The following is a 21214-nucleotide window of genomic DNA, read 5'->3' as shown; positions in this document are numbered from 1 at the left end:
GGAGACTGCTATCCAGAAAGGAGAAGGGTCTTCTCGGCCCCTACACCTGTGGCTCTGTGCCGCCTGACCCCTTGAATCCTCCTGCCTGGCCCCCAGGTGGTCACGAGCCGGGACTCCCAGGAGACCCTGCTTGTCATTGCTTTCGTCTTCGAAGTCTCCACCAGCGAGCACGGGGCCCAGCACCATGTCTACAAACTCGTCAAAGACTAGGCTACCCTCTGCCCCCACCACCAGGATCCAGGACGAGCGTCTGTTCCACACACCTGCCTGGCCCCCCCTGGAAGTCTGGGATTGAGGACTCACCCGCCTGCCAGGCCTCAGGCCCAGGACCCAGGAGGCCTCCCCACCTACCCCCAGCACACACACTCCCTGCCACTGTTCTGCGCTTTAATTGTGGGAGAAGAGAGGAGGTTTCAGTGGTGGGGCAGCCCGCCCTAGATGCTGAACCATCGCCCAGCTCTGCCCAGCCTCCGGTGAATGGGAGGACCCCTTTGGGCTCAGGCACGTGTGGCCGGCAGGGGAGGGTGGAACGGAGACCGAGGGAGTCAGAGTGCAGAGGCCCCAGGAAGGAGAGTGTCGAGTTGGAGTTAGGTTGAGAAGAGAGAGGGGCCCACACTTTCTTGCACCTGCTACGTGCCGGGCCCGGTGCTAGGTGCTATGTGTACCCAGTGCCGTTCTCAGACTGCGTGAAGCGAGCACGGGTCGTGGGTCTTGGCGTCTCATGATGTGCTGAGACTTGAAGTTGAGCGACCCTTGCAGGGTGGGGCAGAGTTGGAATTCTCATCCAGGGCTGCCTGTCCCCAGAGCCCAGGTTTACACTACCTCCCTGGAGGGGATGGGAAAGAGGGTCTGTACTAGGGGCTGGGGCCATCCACGTTGGGAGCCTCCTCCCAGGGGAGCAGCTGCTTCTGACCAGGCAGGAAGAGAGGAGCAGCAGGTACTTGGCACCTGTTAGGTGCCCTCTGTCAGCCCCTGTGCTGACCTCCTCCAGCCTGCCCTGGCCCAGATCCAGTGCCTGAGCCCGTCAGCAGCTTCCTGATGGGAGAAGGCCCCCAGGGGCAGACTCCAAAATAGCTTGGAGCGTCCTGTAGAAAGATAGAGCCCCAGCCTCAGGGCAGACCAGTGTTCCAGGGACAAGGGGTAGCAGAAAGGCTTTGCTATTTTTTAATGCCCAAGACTTGGGTTTGGTCAACCCTTGGTGGGCGCCACTCCCTTATGTTTTTCTCCATCTCAGTCTCCCAGGACTGGGACAGCAGCTTCCCAGAATCAGTTCTGGGACTGAAGGTTAACCCTTCCCCTGCTGGCCCTTCCCAACACCCAGGCCCCTCTGCCAGCTTGGCCTGTCTACCAGCCGCCTCTGGGCATTCACGAGTTTCATATGAAGTACTGTGCCCCTTCCCTTCCTTACACCACCCGCCCCTGAGCTTCCTGAAGGTCCTCACAATTTGCATATCGCTCAGGCCACTTCCAAACCCAACCTAGGTTTTATAATGTATATTATATTTTTTGTGTATTTTTTAAATCCAGCTGTGATGGGTTATATCATAAACGTGGCGTGGGGCTGGGGTAGGGGCCCTCAAGGCCCAGCTCCTGCTCAAAAAAAAAAAAAAAAAAAAAAAAAAAAAAAAAAAATTAAAGTTATTTGTTTGTGGGTTAGCTGTGTGACCAGTGTATGCCAGACCTCTCTGGGTTGGATTAGCTTCCAATGGGTGCTCCTGCTAGGTTAGCTCCTGGTGGGTCCCCCCACCCTACTCCATCTCTGCTGGAGGGCCCCCAAGCCATACTTGCACTCAAGGTCCCATGAAAGTTTTGCAGACTCCCTTTCTCCCACCCACTCCTGCCATGAGTGGAGTGCTGAAATGTGCCCAGTGCTGGCCTAGTTTCTACTGCTGCATGGTCTCTTTGAAGTGACCTGCCCAAGGTCACACAACTACTGAGGCCCCCTGCTAAACCCCCAGTCTTCGTGGTGGCTACTGCTGGTTCGCTATCCTGTCCTCACTTTCCACCAGAGAAGAACCTCAAGGGGGAAGAGTGCTTTCCCGAGTGGATGGCTGCTAGCAGGGGAAGCCAGATTCCAACCTGTTCTCTGCCTGGAAAAGCCCTGCTCTCCACTCTGAACCATCTTGTGCTCATACAGCAGGGACCACAGAGTGGGGAGGGTGAGGAGACGGTATCTTCAATGGATATGCATGATCTGAAATTCAAATTTAAATAAGCATCCTGTATTTTCATTTGCTCAATCAGGTAACCCTACTCTAGAATCTAGTTTTCTAGATCATTCTGGTCCAACCTCCAGATTTGCAGATGGGGAAACACTGAAGTTAAATGCTGTCTTCACTCAGCCAGTGGCAACACCAAGATTTGAATCTGGTCGGCCTGACTCCAAGACCATGCACCTGGTAATCTGGTAGCTTTTTGTCTCAGTCCACAGCATTGGATGGCTGCCAGACTCATTTGCAAGATGGGGAGGGTGCCTGGAGCCCCAGCCAGGTGGTTGTGGCTCCTGGAGTCAGAACTTGGTTTATGAAGCACCCACTACGTGCCCAGCCTAGGACTGGACCCAAAATCTGGTCTCTGGGCTTAACAGGTAATTCTATCTATTGGATGCTTGAGGCATCATCACGTGTGTTGTTGCCTTCTCTCTCCCGGAGTAAACAGCAGTAAACAGCCTTCGGGTGATTTAGAATCATGTAGATCTCCTGCGGAAAATCCAAGTGCAATATGGCTGGCCTCCTTGCCTGTCCTCCCTGCCCTCTCGCCCCACATCTCCCTACTTCCTTGCCCCCACATGCAAATGTAACAGATCCAGAGGTGGGTGATGTCTAGTTTCAAGGTCCCAAAGTAAGGCGAGGACCGGAAGAAGGGGAGTCTTGTGAGGCTGGAGCCCAGGAATCTCCTGAAGTGGCTCTTACCTGCTCAGGGTTCTGCGGGAAGCTTTAAAGGGCAAGATGGCTGGATCCCAGAGACGGGAGCTGAAGTTCTGCCTTTCCTGCCCATTTCTGTTCTGATGTCATCTTGTCAATTCTAAGGTCAAGGCCTAGGTGCTACTCTGAGATTTCTTAGGGGCTCTTTATTTCCCTGTAGTGCTAATGCTGGAGAACTGGGGCTCCCCAGATAGCTGAACCCTGAATTCTCAGGTGCACATAAGCTTTCAACGGATCATCCCAGAGGCTGGAATTTGATGAAAATAGCTCAACCTTCTTTCACAATGGAATCTGCCTCCATGCCCGTTTTCCATTTGCTTTCTCTTCTGCTACCTACTCTTTATTGTGCTCCTGTGGGCCTCTTGAGAGCAGACACCATGGCTCTAAACAGGTTCCCCACTGCCCAGTAGTGGGTCAGCATTTTAGTATAGTTGGTAAGAATTCCTACCCCAATAACGTAAGGCTTAATAAATAGAATGGGTTTGATTTAAATCCAGGTGATTCAAATCAATCCAGTAAGACTCAAGTCCCTAAGTATTTCTAAAACACCCACTTAACCTTTCCCTGGAGTTTCCAAACTTACAAAAAAAATTTTTAATCCTTGGCTTATTTCAAACAGGAAGGTGTGTCTAATTCTAAAGCCATCCTGGTCTTTCTCCCCATTCACCAGCATCTAAATTCAACTGAACCAGACCAACAGACTTTACATACTGTGACCAAACACTACGTAGGTAGCTACATGTGATTGCTATTTAGCAACTGCTGTTTTAGTAACACTTCCTGGAGAATTGCCTTCTGATTGGTAGGATACACAGGATCATGAATGAGAAACTGCTTCTAAAAAACCCTTGGCTCCACAGGCATTGCTCAGTACTGCACCACGGCTGGCAGGAACAAAAGGTCTCTCTGGTCTTAGGCTCTGAGGTGGTTTGCAGGTTCTGAGAGGCTTTGCCCACTAGGGCCCTTGGGACTTGGCGCTAGAGATGCAGCTGGGACCCATCACAGCAAACTCTAGGGAGGACTTCGGTTTTATGCTTCTGCCTCATGGCTCTGCCTTTTTGGTTGTATTCAGTGCCTAATAAGCAGCAGTGCGAGAGGCCAGGCGTTAAGATATTTGCCTTTTTCTTTCTGATTACAAACATGACAGAACTCCAGGAAATCCCAGATAATCATTTTACTCCCAGAGTTAAACATGGCCAACATTCTAAGTCAACTTCCAATCACTTTTACTATGCATAAACTAGGACCCCAAATTCCGGGCTTATCACAAGATCACCAAGACTGCAGCTTTTTTTTTTACCAGTAAGCAAAGTTACTAACAGTTACTAACTTAAAAGCTAAAACAATGAAAAAAACCCTCAAAGATCTTTGGTGAAAACCTCGGATTGTTCATGGTTCAAGCTTGTTTCAAGGTACATTTTTATATATACTTTGGATTAGCCTTTCAGCTAATAAGAGATGGAGGGATGAACCTGTTACTTTACCAAAGTTAAATGAAGCAGGTTCAAGTCTAATGTTAAATCACAGATATTTCCCATACCAAAAACCAACTTCCCAGTACTGGGTGTTGGAGGCAAGAACAGGGAACTGCCTGCCGCAGAGCCTACCCAAGTACAAAGATCTAAAAGTTTCCACAGCCCAATTCTACCCGCTTGCTAAGCTCCCCCAAAAAACAAGGTTGGTGAATTACAATATTAATACAGATCTATTTGTGTTTTCCTAAACATCTCCGAGTAAATTACTACCCCTGAATATACAGTATTCAACTTGGGGTCACACAAATACTAGATCAGGATTGCAGACAAGAATCTAGGAATCCAAACTCCATTTGGTCCTTGTGATCCCTACAGACTGAGCCTCAACACATCACTTAGAGGGATAAAACCAAACAAAAAAAGCCCACAGAAAGAACCAATGGTGTAAAAGGGAAGCAACTTCAGTGCACAGGTTAAGCACGCTGCCAAGGACAGAGTCAATGTCCTCACAGTGAAGGCCCTGACTCCTTTCTACTAGTAAGCAGGAGCACTACAGGCTGGAGTCCTAGCCTAGATCAGCCCCTCCAGGGTACAGAAGAGTTTCAGTCCCTGTTAGTAGTCCTATGCTGTCACATGTTGTAAGTATCCAAAAGACCTAAATTTTAAGGTAGATAGAATGCACTTCCTGGTTTGCAGCACGAAGAAAAGGACTAGCCATCACTGGGTGCCAGGAACTGCAGTCATCAGCACAAAGCTCTGGCATGCAATCTCAGCTCACAGAGCACTTCCCTCTCCCCTAGTCACAGGCAGACAGATAATGGCAGGTAGCACTAGGGTTTATTAAACTGTGCCTTAGTACAGGCGTTGGGGCTTGCCCATGGTGCTCTTGATGTATAAAGCCCGGACATTCTGCCAATTCTTCTTGAGCAATGACACCAGGAAATTGACAGCTAAGTGGATGTTATACACAAGCTCATCATCTGTCATCTTCACGTGGCCAACAGCCACTGCCAGACACAACACCTGTGGGAAGAGGAAAGTCAATCAGGTTGGTGGCTAGATGCAACAGAGTAAGAGAGGAGGTACAACTACAAGCCAGATGGTCCAAATTGACCTCCAGTCACTAATAAACCTACTCTGACCCCAGGCCAGGAAGACCAGGGCTATGTTAAAAGCTTCAACCCTGCTCAGTGACTGTGACATGTCCTAAGTATCTACAGAAACACAAACCAGGGCTCCCATGTAGAGGATTCAGAAAAAATAAACGGAAAACTTATTTAGAGAACTCCAGGACGGGTGGTGCTTAACCTATGCAACCCAGCCAGCCTTCCTTACCTTCTTCATCTGGAATTTGATTGTGGACTTCACTTCATCCACTTTGGCCACCATATTCTCATTGTGGGTCAGCAAGGAAGGGAACTTGCCAGCCTTATTCAGGCCAGGGCCCAGGATTCGTGGAATCTGCTTTATCAGAGATTCAGAAGCCAGAAAGGCATCATACTTCTTGGCTGGTGAAGAGAAGCAGTTGGATGCTTAGGATCTGGCCCCTGAAGGCAACTCCAACCAGGGCTCTGTCAACCAACCACAAAGTGGCCCCTAAACACCCTGCTAACCCCTCTCTCCAAGTACCAAGTCTTTTTTAATCCTCTTACTCCAGTTTCTCTATCCTCTTGAGTTTTACTGGTCCAACATTCACATGAAACCTGGTCAGAAGCCCAGGCTGACCCACCCTCATGTTCAACAGAAAATACACATGCTCGTTAAGACTGAGCTCAAATCCTGCCTTCCTACTTTCTAGATTCACAGTAACTAGGGCACCTATTTCCTACCTGTAAAATGCTTACACAAAGGATAAAAACGAAAAAGAAATTAGTTTTAAATAGAAATCCCTAGTCAAAACATACCAGCACCTGACTAGTCCATCTGTGAGAGCTAACCCAATTAGAATCTTCAAAGCCAACATAAAAAGGAACATTTAAAAGGTTAAAAATTATCAGAAGTCAACTAACCACAGCAGATCCTTTCCATCACGATTCTACTCCCTCTCCCATCATTTTAAAAATCCAAATGGGGGGGGGTGGGGGCACCTGGGTGGCTCAGTCGTTAAGCTTCCTATTTCAGCTCAGGTCATGATCTCATGGTTCAGGAGTTCAAGCCCCACACTGGGCTCTCCGCTGTCAGCGCAGAGCCCAATTTGGATCATCTGCCTCCCTCTCTGCACCTCCCCTGTGCTCTCACTCACTCTCAAAAATAAACGTTAAAAAAACAAATAAATGAAAATCCCAATGGCAGAAATACCACTCTTCTACCATTCCCATGGGGACTGTCTGCCCAAATACAAAACCACAGCAAGCCACACTCACCCAGCTTCTTGACTAGCTTTTTATTCTTGTTGAGTTTCTTCAGAGCCTCAATGTCCATGTGGGGAATATCCACAGCCTTCGCCTCATCACAGTGCTGCTGGTCCCCCAGCACACATACGGAGAACTTGGGGCGGGGAGTGGACTTAAGCCTGCGTTTTGGGGGGACAGAACAGGTCAAACCCAGCCTGGGACTCCAAGAGCTGGTGAAGGGGTCTGGGATCGCTGCAGCCACTGAGCCTTACCCAGAAGGTCCACATTCACCAACAGCTAGTCTGGCTTCTCAAACTAGCCGGCGGGCTCGGCCAAGGCCTCCCCACGCCTCCCCTCTTATTTTAAGACCCAGGGTGGGGGTCCGTCCAGCCACGCCTGCCCGGAGCAGGGGGTCTGAACTACCCAAGCGCGTCAGTGCCGCACGTGCCCGCCGCCTCGAGCTCAACCGGGAGCCCGATGGGAGGCGAGGGGCACGGGGTCACGGAGGACTGGGTGGGATCAGAACGGTGCCAACCTGACGGTGCCCGAGAAGCGTTTGTCCTTCTGAGGATCATAGTTCTTCAAGCTGATCTGAAGCTCCACGGTCTCCAAAAACCTTAGAGAAGGTAATAAGTTAACCAGCCGCCCGCGACTGCCCAAGCCACCGCGCTCCGGGCCCGCCCTCCCCGCGGAGACGCGCGCTTACTTCCTGCGCTTGCGCTGGTTCCCGTGCAGGACTTCCCGCACCGCCTCGTACAGGGTATCGCGGGAGACTTTGCTGCTGCGAGAGAGAATCAAGACGAGCGATTAGGACCCGGGAGGCGCCGATCAACACCTTCGGCGTAGTCAGAAGTCCCAGGCTTCGAGACGGAGGAAGGGTTCACGACGCACGCCAAGAGGCTTCCGGACACCAAATCGAGAGCTTTGGGTGCGATAAAGCTGGAGGCCAGGAGGAAGAGATACCTTCCTAGCGGTCTGGCCTGGCGCTCAAACTCGAACGCCGGGCCTGCAGGGCGGCGTCCGGCAAGAAATGCCCCTCGGCGAAGCAGAGGCAAGGATCCCCCCGATTCAGCCCGCAAGTCTCCCCCCAACCAAGGTGCCAGGGGGCGCGGATGAGTGTGGATGGCTTCCTAAGTGCCACTTACCTCATAGCGCCACACACAACAGCAGGAAAAAAGAATAATTCAGTTCGCGCATGCGCTCAAATAAGGCTCCTATTCTCGCGAGATGTAGCTTTCCTTCTGAGCGCGAGGGCCGGGACACGCAATCCCCGAGGAGCCCAGCCGTTTGCGGCCGCTGGAGGGCGCTGCCGCGTGTTACACAGCTAGAGTGGCTCGAACACTGGGAGATAGATTCTGCGGTCCTGGGAGCCCCGTGGCCCGCGAGGAATATTCTCGTTGGCGCCAGCCACTGCCAGGCACTTAATAGGCTGGTACTGGGCACCGCACCGTAATGGTCGCTGAGAGCATGCAGTTCCCCCATGTTTGTCTCTCCAACCTTTTCTGCCCTTTTCCTCCTGTCCTGCACACCTGCTTCGGGTCTCAAAAGCGGGTTTTGCTCCTGACCTCTCCCTCACCATCTTGCTCTGGGGCTCAGGGCTTCAGAGGACGTTGTGAGAAGGGAAATGTCACGAAACTTCGGTTCCTAGCCCCTCAAAGCCTGCAGTGGGGAAGAGCTGGGAAAGTACTGTGATGAATTTTCACTTGATAGCTGATTCAATGTCATCTACCCGTTAAATAGTTACTATAGACAAGGTGCCTCCCTAGCTACTACAACACACACGGCCAGCACTGCACAACCCTTTCTGCCCTTTCCTCGGTCCAACCGGCCCCATCCTCTTCTCTGCCCATAGAAACCCCAGGAGTCCTACAGACTCCTCCTGGAAAGCCTCCAGCTCCAGACTGAGCTGCACCCACCTTCACAGCCCCATTCCCCGGTGGTCAGTGCACAACAGACAGCTCTGATAGGGCCGAGGTGAGTGGCATCACACCTTATCGCACAGAACTGTGAATGAACGAACCTGAGAACTGTCACCTTCCCCTCACAGAGGATTTCACCAGGAAAAAGATGCCCCTTGTCACTGAGTAGGTGGGTGGTGGTGGTGTGTTGGTTTCAACAAACACCCAGAGTTAATAGGAAGGCAGACACTGCTTTGAATAAGACATTAAACTTCCTGCTTTTTATTAAATATCTGCTTTTTATTTTTTTTATTTTTATTTTTATTTTTTTAATTTTTTTTTTCAACGTTTATTTATTTTTGGGACAGAGGGAGACAAAGCATGAACGGGGGAGGGGCAGAGAGAGAGGGAGACACAGAATCAGAAACAGGCTCCAGGCTCTGAGCCATCAGCCCAGAGCCTGACGCGGGGCTCAAACTCACGGACCGCGAGATCATGACCTGGCTGAAGTCGGATGCTTAACCGACTGCGCCACCCAGGCGCCCCTAAATATCTGCTTTTTAATAAATTATTATCCAAATCAGAAAGAACACAGAGGGTCATAACATACACTTGAGCATAAGATATTTGTGCTGAGCACACAGGTCACCTCCAGGGCTGCTGAAGCATCATTCATGTATTCTGGGTCTGCTTTGACTCTACTGAGGCCTATCAGAAAGTTTCTGTCCTGGCAGCCTGAAGTAAAAGTGACAAGGAGTGAGCCCATCCAACCCCTCTAGCCCGGGACCCTGCCTGCTGGCTGGAAGGCCAAGATGGCCTCTCTGCATCCTGGAGCAGGGATGGCAGGTTCCGCCATTAGCCCTAGGCAAGGGGTCAGGGAGAGGTACTAGAGGCAGAAGTATCCTTCAGGAAGCTGGTGAGGGAGCTCCAGGAGTATGGTCCCTTGCTGGATGGTCAGGGAGCCAGACGTCTCAGGGCGGCTTGCAGGGACTTCCTCAGAAAAGTGGTGTTGAGCTCTAGGGCTGTGGCCAAGCCCAGCCTCTGGATTTCAGTGATCTGGGGAGAAGGAAGATAATTATCAGGACTCCAGCAGCTGATCCTTCCCTTTCCCCTCTGCCTCATGGCACTGTTTAGGAAGGAGAGAGGAATCTAGGACACCAGGACAATGGAGGAGATATCTAAACCCATTATTCTACTATGATTAAGTAAGTTTTCAGATGTTAAGTGTACAACTTACTAAGTCAGCCACATTTAAAAAAAAACGTTCATATATTTGAGAGTGTGTGCATGCACATGCACCCAAGCAGGGAAGGGACAAAGGGGGAGACAGGAAACAGAAAATCTGACAGTGCAGAGCCTGATGCAGGGCTCAAACTCAGGAACTGAAATCATGACCTGAGCCAAAATCAAAGAGTCCGATGCGTAATTGAATGAGCAACCCAGGCGCCCCCACCAAGTCGGCCATGTTAATAACAGTTGACAATTATGTAGGAACACTTTCTATGTAGGAACACTTTATAACCATGACTTCATAAAATCTGTACAACCCTATTTTATTAAAAAAAAAGTTTTTTAATGTTTATTTATTTTGAGGGAGAGAGACAGGGAACGTGAGCAGGGGAGGGGCAGAGAGAGGGAGACACAGAATCTGAAGCAGACTCCAGGCTCTGAGCTGTCAGCACAGAGCCTGATTCAGGGCTCGAACTCATGAGCTGTGAGATGATGACCTGAGCCGAAGTCAGATGCTTAACCGACTGAACCACCCAGGTGCCCCCTCCTATTATACAGAATAGAAAACTGAGGGTCAAAGATACTCCATTGTGACTGCCACATTCCTTCTGGGCCAGTATTTCTTCCCTGATCTGTTGCTACAACCTCCTGACAGATCTCTGCCCTGTCTTCTCTTGAATCCCCACTCCTTACAGATGTCCGAGGCTTCTTTATAAAATGTACATCTGAGCAAGACACTCCAGCTGAAAGCCCTGGGATAACTACTGATGCCTCACATTGGAGGACCTTCTTCCAGGATCTACATAGGGTCTTTGGTGGATCCAGGAGCCTCCTGAAATTGTGCATAAGATGTGTGTTCATGGTTTCATTTTTCTGGGAGGATCTATAGCTTTCATCAAATCATCGGATGGGCCTGTGACTCCCCCAAAAAGGTAAAGAGCCAACAGCCAAGGATGCCTGGCCTTCAGGATAACTCCATGCTCCTCATCAAATCCTACAGCATCCTCCATAAGATGCTAGCATGGCCTGGCAATGTGAGTCTCAATTTCCTCATCTATAAAATGGAGCTAATAATGGTACCTTCTTATTGGGCTAACACATGGAATAAACTAGCAAGTTAACATAAGCAAAGGGCTTAGAACAGTGCCTGAGACGGAGCAGGGGCTACGCAATATTAGCTCTCAGTATTTTAACTCTAGCCCTGAACCTCACCCCAACTACCATCTGCTCTCACGTTTTTAGGCCTCAGCTACAGCGAACTACCTGTAGACCCCTTGGACACTCACTGCTTAAACTGTTTCCTTTGCCTGAAATGCCCTTTCCTCAGTCTTGGCCCCTGACCACCATTTACCCTTTCAGAGTTGAGAAGCCTGTCCCAATTCCCAACCACAAGCAGGGTTTAGTTGCACCCCTCTTCCTCTGCCACCCAATGCCTGGCACCCACACCTCTCACCTGGCTCCTACCAGATATTACAGTGATCTGGTTATCATCTCTCTCCTGCCTCACTAGCCTGGCACTGGTGGAGAGTGTCAAGTCAAGGACAGGGACTGCGTCATGGTCACTATTCATTCTCCAGTGCCCCATATAACATCTGGCCCACAGCGGTGTTGCTGGGATGAATGAACTCCTAAGCAGTCTCATTCCCCAGTCTTAGGCTTGAACTCATAGTTTCCCTGGCTAACACTCAGGGTGTCTTCCCCAGCAAACACTAGACATACACCCTCGTGGCACACTCAGAGCAGCGGGACCAGCCCTCATGGCCCTACTGATACTCACATTGGCCTGATACTTGGTCATCACTGTCAGCATGAGCTTGGCATAGGCCACGGACGTGGCAGCTGCTGGCCCCTCTTTACAGAGCTTCTCCATCAACACACTGAACTTCTCAGGGGTCATCTCCACCTGCACACATTGGGAGATGGGACAGAACAAGAAAGGGCCCCGGATTTAAATCCCAATTCTACCACTTCCTAACTAGGTAACCCCGGGAAGGTCACTTAACCACACGAAGCCTCAGTTTCTGCATCTGTAAAATGAGGTTCATGATATCTAATCCTAAAGATGGCGAAAAGGATTAAATGAGATAATGCACATAAAGCCTGGCACATAGGTCTTGGCCTGGCTTGGTGGTTTAAGGTATAAAGGAGTGAGGAGTCCCAAGGGGTAGTGCCAGCATAGTAACAATAGCTCTCCTTAATAATAATGTAATCGATACTTATTATGTATCAGGCACTGTTCTGAGCACTTTATACCAATTATCGATTTCAACCTCACCCCAACCTTGGGTGTCATCACTTCCATTTTGTAGATGGGGAGACTGAGGCATAAAGAGGTCAGGTCAACTACCTAAGTTATAAAAAATGAGGTAGAACTTCAGGTAGTGATATGGAAAAATTGCCAAAATATACTGTCAGGTTAAAAAAGCAAAGTACAGAGAACTGAGCTTGGTGTGTTACCATCTATGTAAAAAGCAAGGAAAAAGTGAACTTAAACACATGTCCTTATATAGAAAAACCCTCTGGGAGGGTTCCCCTGGAACTAGTAACACTGACTAGCCCTGGAGAGGGGACCTGGATGGCTGGGGGAATATTTTTCACCATATCCTTTGGGCTTTACAATTTTTGAACAAAAGGATCTATAACCTATTCAAAAATAAAATTAGGGGCGCCTGGGTGGCGCAGTCGGTTAAGCGTCCGACTTCAGCCAGGTCACGATCTCGCGGTCCGTGAGTTCGAGCCCCGCGTCAGGCTCTGGGCTGATGGCTCAGAGCCTGGAGCCTGTTTCCGATTCTGTGTCTCCCTCTCTCTCTGCCCCTCCCCCGTTCATGCTCTGTCTCTCTCTGTCCCAAAAATAAATAAACGTTGAAAAAAAAATTAAAAAAATAAAAAAAATAAAAAAAAAATAAAATTAAATTTATACACAAACACATCAAAAAGTCCCTCCCCCAAGGCCACACGGCTAGTAAGAGGCAGAGCTAGGACTTACCAGGCAGTCAGCTCTCTGCTACCAGCCTTTCCGGCCCCAGGACTCCCTTACCGTCAGGGGGCACCTGTTCTGCTTGCCCCTCCACCACTGGAGGGATCAGAAACCCGGGAGCCCCACGCCCGGCCACAGCATTGCAGTACTTCTCGGTCCACCCCTCCCCAGGGCAGCCTGCTCACCTGCCGTTCCAGGAGTGACTGCAACACCAGGAACGTCTTCTCTTTCCAGGGCAGCTCCAAGATCTGTCTGCAAAAAGCACAGGCCCCAGTGAGACCGGCCCAAGCCTGGGAATCCATTGCTCCTACCCCAAGGCAGTGCCAGGCACTGGAGACAGCCAAGATCCCCAGCCAACCAAGGAAGTACTCAGAGCCCCCGATGCTGGCGGCCATTCGGTAGCCAGCCCATACTCGGTGCTGGGAAGACTACAGCCCAAGACTCCTGGAACGGATGGTGAAGGACTTGGCGTGAGGTGTACAAAGGTTCCCTGAAAAATAAGCAGGAGTGGAGAGAGCATCCCAGGTACCAAAGGTGAGGGTGAGCCAAGGATGCAGTGAGATGATACCTATGAAGGCTTTCTAGAGAAGGCGGCATGCCCTGCAGAACACAGGGAAAAAGGAGACCACAGTGAGGGCCGCTCTACTGTGCTTCCTGTTCTACCGCACAGTCCTCTGCGTGCCTGCATGGGCAGCGCATCACATGGAAACAGTGTGGCTTCGTGGGTAGACGGTCTTGAGTCAGATCCCAGGCTTTATCCCTGGCTGGCTGTGTGACCTCTGACCACGTCCCTTAACTACTCTGAGCTTCAGTTTTTCCAACTCTAAGGCAGCAACAGCACCTACCTCACAGGACGGCATGAAGACTGAGATAATGAATCTAAAGCACAGACAACGTACTCGATAAGTGGTGGCGGACGTTGTTTTTCAGGCCGCCCCCTTCTCATGTTACAGTTAGCATTTTACATTTCACATTAGTGTCCAATGGGGTTGTAGCTCCCCATTGTTCCTACATGTCTGGATTGTGACTCCCAGTTTTAATACCCAAACCAAACACCAGTTTAATAACAATCTTTGAGCACTTACTAGGGGCCAAATACTGTGCGGAGGTCTATGTGCATTACCACATTTGATATCTAGAAAAAATCCCACGGAGCGAATATCATCCCCCTTTTTTTATATGAGGAAACAGGCTCACAGAGATGGAATAACCTGTCTGGATTCACCAAGGCAAGGCTGAGATTTGAAATCCTGTCTGTCTGACCCCAGAGCCAGTGCTCTTAACCACTGTGCCAACTACACTGTGCACTACTCAGGAGCAGGGACCCCCAGCCTCTTCTCTACCTTCTCCAAGGCACCTGGCATGGAAGACTGAAACCCTGGCCTTGGGAAGGTTCACGGGATGGCAACTGGCACATGCCCACGGGAGGGAGGACAGGCCAGGCAACAGTGAGAGGGGCATCAACTGTGCAGTTGCCGGTCTTTCAGGCACAGGGCCTGGTACCCAGCCAGCTCCAACTCCAGAATGCCGGGAGCCAGCCTGGCCAGTGGGAGCGGTTCGGGGCAGCACGGAGGCCTGTACACTTACCCCAGCATTAGAACCTGCGTGTCTGGCTCCAGGGCCTCGTCCTTCATAAGGCAGCAGAGTAACTCTGTTTGAGCTGGACCTGGGTAGAGGACAGCAGAACAAAGGATGTCTGGGAGGAAATGGTAGGAGAGGATGGAACAGAATGCCTGGCTCATTACAGGGGGGCATCATCAGGGAAGCAGCAGGTAACCTTACCGACTGAATACACAACTGCCAGGGCCACCCTGGAGTGAAAGGTGCTGGGAACAGAGAGGGAAGAACTACTGGGCCGGGGCTCATTCCAGAATTACCAGTTCCTGGGGCCTGGAGCACGGGGCCAAGAAGGGTTCTGCAGACAGGATAAGCATACTTGGCACAGAAGGAGGTCAGGGCAGTCACGAGCAGGCGGGAGGCCGAGGAAGTCAGGGACAGAATCTACAGCCAGTGGGGAGGAAAATATTAATTAATTCATTTCTTCTTCCCTGTAATAAATGCTTATCAGACATATTTCAGATGGTGATAGACGTTACAAAGAAAAAACAAAAATTATTTTATTTAGAACTCACATGGCAGGACAAAAAGTTCCCTTCCCCAGCTCCCAAATCCCTTCAGCTTCTGGAAGGGTCTGGGGCCCACAAGGGAGGAATGAGATGCCATGTGGAGAGATGGCCTGGAGGTCCATGCTCTTTCTGTGCCCCAGGCTGCCTTGGGAACCCCTTCTCCCAAGCACACTCTTCTGCGGGCTCACATTCTCTCCCCCACTGTCCCCAACATGCCAAGTGTATCCCAATGCACCTACCCGTCTTAGAAAGAGGCTCTTGGTCAGAATGGTAGCATTGCTGAGGCTAAGGTCTGGTGAAAGGGACAGAAGCCAGGTGCAGAACTGCAGGAGAGCTGTGTCCGAAAGCTGCAGGAGCTGCAGCTGGGCACACAGCAGTTCCATCTGCCAAGTAGGAGGGAAACATAGACACTCGGTCTGTCTCTGCTAGGCGGTCTCAAGCCAACTGGGCAGCAGAATGGGTGGGGCAAGGACACTCCAAGGGAAGGGAAGGCAGGGAGAGCTGCCCTATGGTGAGGGGCCAAGGGCTAAAAGGAAGCACACGGTGACCCCTGCCCAAGAGACCAAACACCCAATAAAATCCCCTCCCCAAATTCCCACGCGAGGCAAGGAAACACAGATGTAAGTGGAAAAAGGCTGGGGACATATCCTCAGGCCAGGCCGTCTTCCTGGACTCACCTGGCTTGGACTGCATTCGTGGAGAAGCTGTAGCTCAACTGGAGGGGCACCCTCCAAGCCCTGGAAAGGCAAATCCCATGTTAGGGCTGGCAGAGCCCTTGGTGACAAGTCAGAGACCACCCCTTTGTCTGGCACAGTGGGTGGGTGAGGACCCTGGATGCTACCAGAGGAGAGGGACTGCTCTGGGGTTAGACGACGTATCTGGACTTGGGCCAAGAAGAGCCCCTTCACCCTGACCCTCATTGTCCAAACAGCCTGTGCTCTCCTGGGCGTGGCTGAAATCCAGGCAGAAGGTAGAAGAAGGGCAATGGTGAGCAGGGGTCAGTTACCTCCCCGAAGGTCTTGAGCAGCTGCTGCAGCCTGGGAACCTGGTCCTGCAGAGGAGAACCTGATCACTGCTGAGTCCCTACCAGCACAGTGTGGCCCCAAGCCCAGCCCTAGCTCCCTCTCCAGAGAAGGCCCTGGGTCAGTGGGAGCTAGGGGGCAAAGATGATTCACGAAGACCAAGAACACAAAGCCTAACCTTGAAAAGTACTTAAGAACTCAAAGTAGACAAGGCCCATGGAAATCCAGCTGTCTAGATTGACCTCTCTGCACCCACCCTAATGGGGGTAAGACCCAGGCCTTGGGTTGGGAGGACAGGCCGAACACGGCACAGTCCCACGCCCTCTCCATAGGATAGCTCTGGAGTTTCTCTTCTTGCTTGGCACCCTTTAACCTCACATTGTACATCATTAGGCCAAAGGTTCCCCACCTCCAATAACTCCCTTCCTACCTCATCCTCAGAAGCTGTGGAGCAGAGACTATATTCCCTTAACCCCACCCTCCTACCCCTTGCTCCATGGACCACAGTTATCCCAGTTGGGAAATGGTCTCCCAACCAGCTTTGACCCTGGATAAACCCCCCACTCCTGGAGGATCCCTCTAAATCCAGCCTCCCCACCCTAGTACCTGGATAGCTTTGGGCAGCTCCAAATTCTCAGCTAGGCCCTTGGCATCCTCCAGACTCTGACCAGCCACACTGGGCTCAGCCTGGACAGGCTGGTTCTTAATGGGCAATGTACCTCCTCCATCTGCCAGGGATTCCAAAGATTCAGGTTCGTGTCTCTCCTCCTCGTGACCTTCTTCCTCCCTTTCCAAATATCGGAACCTTTTGGGGGCCCTCTCCCCCTCAGGCCTGGCAGGCTCTTCCTCTGCCCCCTTTCTGCGTTTCCCAGGCCAATGGGGGTCCTCGTCCTCCTTGTCCTCCTCTTCTTCCTCTCCAGGATCCGGAGTCTGGAGCAACTTCAGCCTCCTGCCTCCCTGGCCCAGCCGCCTACACAGGCCTTGGAGCTGTCTCTGGCAGCTTTTAGACAATGGGGATGCTCCCGCAGTCGATACCCCAATGTCTAAATCCCTTCGCAGCAATTCCCCCAGGGCCCGGAGCCAGGTGTCAGGGTCAGGGCTTTGGTCTTGCTGTGCAATCTGCAGCACAGAGAGCAGTCCGCTTTCAGGCAGCGATGGCCAAACAGCCATCAGCAGGGACATCAGGTTCCTCTGGCATAACTGAGGCAATCGCAGCAGCAGTGGCTTCCTGGGGAGCAGGAGGACAAGCAGTCAAGAACATCTTCCTGGAAGGAGCACAGGACAGACTGCATAGAGCTACAGGTTAGATGGCAATGGACAGACAGGGTAACTAGGAGGCAGTACCTGCGAGTCAGTATGGATAGAGGGGGACAGCATGACAGTCATTCAACAAGCATTTATCGAGCGTGTATTTTACGTTGTTGTTAAATCAGCTTGAGTTCATTTTACTATTACTAAACAGCCAAAATTTCTCTGAACAATTCAGTATTTTTTAAATTGAGCATGTATTCATGTATTCTATGCTAGGCTCTGCTCTTTGACATCTCCTAGTTCAGCTCAAAAATTCACGTTGAAACCTACTCTACAAAAGATCTATGCTTGTTTTACAAAAAAAAAAAAAAAAAAGTCCCTTCCCAAACTTTACATAAACATAATACCCCAGGGGTGCCAGGCTGACTCAGTCAGTAGAGCATGTGACTCTTTTTTAATTTTGTAAAACGATTTATTTATTTAAGTCTATACCCAACATGGGGGGGGGGGGTTCAAACTCAAGACCCTAAGATCAAGAGTCACATGCTCCACCAACTGAGCCAGCCAGGCACCCCTAAAGCGTGTGATTCTTCATCTCAGGGTCATGAGTTCAAGCCCCAGGTTGGGCACAGAGCTTACTTAAAAAGATAAATAAAATTAAACAAAGAATGTGCTGTGGGATGCACCAAGGCCCAAAGTAAAATAATAACACTCTAGGATGCTGTGCGGTGCTTATTCTGCAGCCCTGTGCTCTCCTTGGCAATCCCCTGGAACTCACAAGGTTACATCAGTCTAGCTGTGACATTCCTTTCACCCAGCTGAGTTCCTGAGAGGCACAGGCAGTGTCTCCTTCCTCCATGTCCCAGTACCCAGCAGAGCATCAGCCCACATCAGGCACTTGGTACACACTTTATTGAATGAATTAACTCTCAGAATTAAGTGTCCAGACATCGGCAAGGACTATTGTGGACAGAGCAGTGCAGCCACCTGTAATGTTGTAAAGGCACGAATCCAGACACTGTGGGACCTGAGGCTTACTGGTGTGGCAAGTCATGGGTACATCAAGCCCACCTGCCATCACGCCTCTGCTCCTCTCTATGGGACTTTGCAGGGCTGCTTATCATCATACACAAGGGGCACCTGGGATGAGTGAAAGAAAAAAATCTGACTTTTATTTCTTTGTGAAAACCAGCCACTTAAGTGAGAGAGAAAACTAAAGTAAAAGTTAAAAAGATGATCAATTTGGGGTACCTGGGTGGCTCAGTCAGTTAAGCCTCCGACTTGGCTCAGGTCATGATCTCATGGTTCATGGGTCTGAGCCCTGGGTCGGGCTCTGTGCTGACAGCTCAGAGCCTGGACCCTGTTTCAGATTCTGTGTCTCCCTCTCTCTGTGCCCCTCCCCCGGCTCATGCTCTGCCTCTCTCTCTCAAAAATAAATAAACATTAAAAAAATTTTTTTAAAAATATGGTCAATTTGTGGTAGAGGATGATTAGGAGTACAGAGGTGGGGGAGACCCTATCCTAACTTCAAGGACTTATAACTCTTGTGTGTGCACGAACCCCCTTATCAAAATAAGTGTTAAATGCACAAAATAAAATACATGAGATTATGAAAGAAACCAATTATACTGAAGTAAACTTGTACCCAGAGACCTTAGATTAAGTCCCCTCCTCTTATTCTGTCCGGAAAAAGCCAGACAGCTGGACAAACATTTCTATGACCTCCAATTTGGGGATGCAGAAAGTCCTCCTGAGCCATTTCTTGAAAACAAATTCAAAGTGGGGTGTGGGAAGCCAGTATTAGAACTTACATTTCTACTTACCTAAAACATAAGAAGTTAGTTATCATAAATATTTAATGTATGGAATGGCCCTTCACCTTCCAGTCTCCAGCCCAATTTTGAGGGAGGGGTATCCAAGTGTGCAGAGCCCCCTAGAGGCTGAAGGCAGCACCTCAGTCACTTTTTAAATTTTTCTGTGCACTTTAATTATGATAATTAAAGGAATTTATGGATACGGTATTGTTTTTTAACAACACCAACCTCACTAAATGGACACACAACTTACAAGGATGACTGAAAAGAAACTGAATGCCAGTAAATGACGCACACCAAATAAGAAAATGGCAGAGCTGACCCTTCTCCTAGCAGAAATTGTTACATAAAAAAAAAATTTTTTTTAAAGTTCAAAGTCATACCAAAGACTATAATTATCAAGAACACCATCCTTAAGAAAAGTGATTTTGCCCTAGAATGTACACTGTGCTTTGAAAATTCGACATTATAAAGCCATTCCAACAGATGGTCCGTTTTCTCACCACGTTTTAAATGTCTATTTTTGTATACTTTATAATGTGCGCTACCTTTTTTTTAAGTTTTATTTATTTATTTGGGGGTGGGGCAAAGAGAGAGGGTGAGAATCCCAAGCAGGCTCCACCAAGTCAGCACAGAGCCGGACATGGGGCTGGATCCCATAAACCATGGGACCATGACTTGAGTCCAATTCAAGAGTCAAAGGCTCAACTGACTGAGCCACCCAGGCACCCCTTGGGCATTATTTTTGCACTTGTGTACACTTTGTTATAGGTAAGTATCCCTACGCTGGAGGTATGCGTTCCATTTCTTTAGAGATGGGAATCTGCGAACAGAATCTATTTGAGCCCAGTGTCGTCTTTTTTTTTTTTAATTTTTTAAATATTTATTTTTCAGAGAGAGAGAGACGGAGCGTGAGCAGGGGAGGGGCAGAAAGAGAGGGAGACACAGAATCCGAAGTAGGCTCCAGGCTCTGAATCGTCAGCACAGAGCCCGAGGTGGGGCTCGAACTCATGAACCACCAGGAGCTCTTGACCTGACCTGAGCCAAAGTGGGACGCCGAGCCAAACTGAGCCACCCAGGTGCCCCCGGCCGACTGGCTTCTAATTAGTCATTTACACTCAGCGGAAGGCGGGTGTCTTCCAGGCAGGTTCGCGGCTGCGTCCCGGCACCCAGCAGGTTCTCAATAAAGGTCTGTTGGATGCTCCTCCCTACAGGGTGCGCGCAGGGACGCCCCGCTGAGGGGAACCGATTAACCGCTCCGGGATTCGGTCTCTTCATCTAGAAAAGTGGGCGGCGCCAGCCCCTGCCTCACACGACTGTGGAGAAATGCCGCGCCCCACAACCAGACGACTTACAGCTCAAGGCGACAGTCCGGGCCCTCCACGACGGGTTCCTCCTGGCACAGCGCCTCGAGGACGTGGCCCCAGCCGAAGGGCTCCCCGCCGCGACTGCCCAGCGCCCGCAGCAGGCCCAGGCCGCGCCGCGCTCCATCCGGCCCGGCCTGCAGCGCCTGCAGCAGGAGCCGGGCGGGGGCATCCAGCTGCGCCCAGGGCGCCGACCCCGAGCCCTCAGTCAGGGCGGGTGCAGCCTCCGAGGCTGCCATGCCCGGGACCCGGGTGCTGCGCCAGCTGCCGATCTGGCTCCTGACCTCAGCCTCGACAACTGGGGAAAGGGAGCAGGACCCCAGCGCCTGCCCCGACGCCGCGGCGTGTCCTCCCGCACCTGCCACACTCCGCGCTCGGAGACGCACACTGAGCACCACCAGCCGGTGAGATTCGCGCCCAGTGTTAGAAAGGTACCGAGTGGGGTGTGGCTAGGGGCGGGGCCGGACGTGGAGCGAGCGGCCAGGGTAGGCCGGAAGGGGCGGGGCTAGCAATGATCCTGGCCAGAGAGTCTGGGAACGGAGTAAGGGGGCGGGAGGAAGGCCCCGCGAGATCCGCGGATGGGGCGGGGCCGCGGTGAGGGCAGGGCCACAATGTGGGAATTCGCTTGTAGCTTGTAGGAGGTGTCCTGCCGGAGATAGTGGAGTGGGGCGGGGCTTGGTGAAGGGGTGGATCTTTGCCTGTGATCTACACCTTCCTTCCTCCACACTTCCTGAAGTAGTTGGGTGGGAGGTGGGGGTGCTGAGTGGATGTGAGGGATTCTGTTGTTCTTTTTTTTTTTT

General features: G+C 50.9%; 3 protein-coding genes across 14 annotated transcripts in view; 1 reads left to right on the top strand and 2 right to left on the bottom strand.

Moving 5' to 3' along the window:
* Positions 1–4271, top strand: part of LOC123609612 (tubby-related protein 1-like) — a 39719-nt gene extending 35448 nt beyond the window's left edge. For all 11 annotated transcript variants that reach the window (XM_045500744.1, XM_045500753.1, XM_045500745.1 and 8 more), the window contains one exon: positions 97–4271. In XM_045500744.1, coding sequence (XP_045356700.1) covers positions 97–210 — 114 coding nt within the window. In that variant the 3' untranslated portion in view covers positions 211–4271. The remainder of the gene's footprint in view (positions 1–96) is intronic.
* A 948-nt stretch (positions 4272–5219) lies between these two features.
* RPL10A (ribosomal protein L10a) lies at positions 5220–7971 on the bottom strand. The gene is made up of 6 exons (XM_045500761.1): positions 7878–7971; positions 7439–7513; positions 7268–7348; positions 6763–6911; positions 5735–5907; positions 5220–5422 (listed from the first exon to the last, which is right to left on the bottom strand). Exons 1-6 carry the CDS (start codon positions 7880–7882, stop codon positions 5252–5254), a joined length of 654 nt encoding a protein of 217 aa, XP_045356717.1. The 5' UTR covers positions 7883–7971; the 3' UTR covers positions 5220–5251.
* A 1205-nt stretch (positions 7972–9176) lies between these two features.
* On the bottom strand, positions 9177–20883 carry FANCE (FA complementation group E). 2 transcript variants are annotated; one of them, XM_045500756.1, is made up of 10 exons: positions 20406–20883; positions 16592–17213; positions 15970–16014; positions 15641–15700; positions 15203–15346; positions 14715–14838; positions 14425–14503; positions 13023–13089; positions 11638–11763; positions 9177–9686 (listed from the first exon to the last, which is right to left on the bottom strand). In XM_045500756.1, the coding sequence occupies exons 1-10, from the start codon at positions 20651–20653 to the stop codon at positions 9585–9587; spliced, it is 1617 nt and encodes a 538-aa protein (XP_045356712.1). In that variant the 5' UTR covers positions 20654–20883; the 3' UTR covers positions 9177–9584. The 2 variants fall into 2 exon arrangements, with proteins under 2 accessions (XP_045356712.1, XP_045356713.1); XM_045500757.1 differs by having other exon boundaries at positions 16592–17250; positions 20406–20506.
* Between the last annotated feature and the right edge of the window lie 331 nt (positions 20884–21214).

This window comes from Leopardus geoffroyi, chromosome B2, assembly GCF_018350155.1.
Source record: "Leopardus geoffroyi isolate Oge1 chromosome B2, O.geoffroyi_Oge1_pat1.0, whole genome shotgun sequence".
Taxonomy (NCBI): Eukaryota; Metazoa; Chordata; class Mammalia; order Carnivora; family Felidae; genus Leopardus; species Leopardus geoffroyi.
The sequence above is the reverse complement of the archived record's forward strand: the minus strand, read 5'-3'. Positions and strand labels throughout refer to the sequence as shown.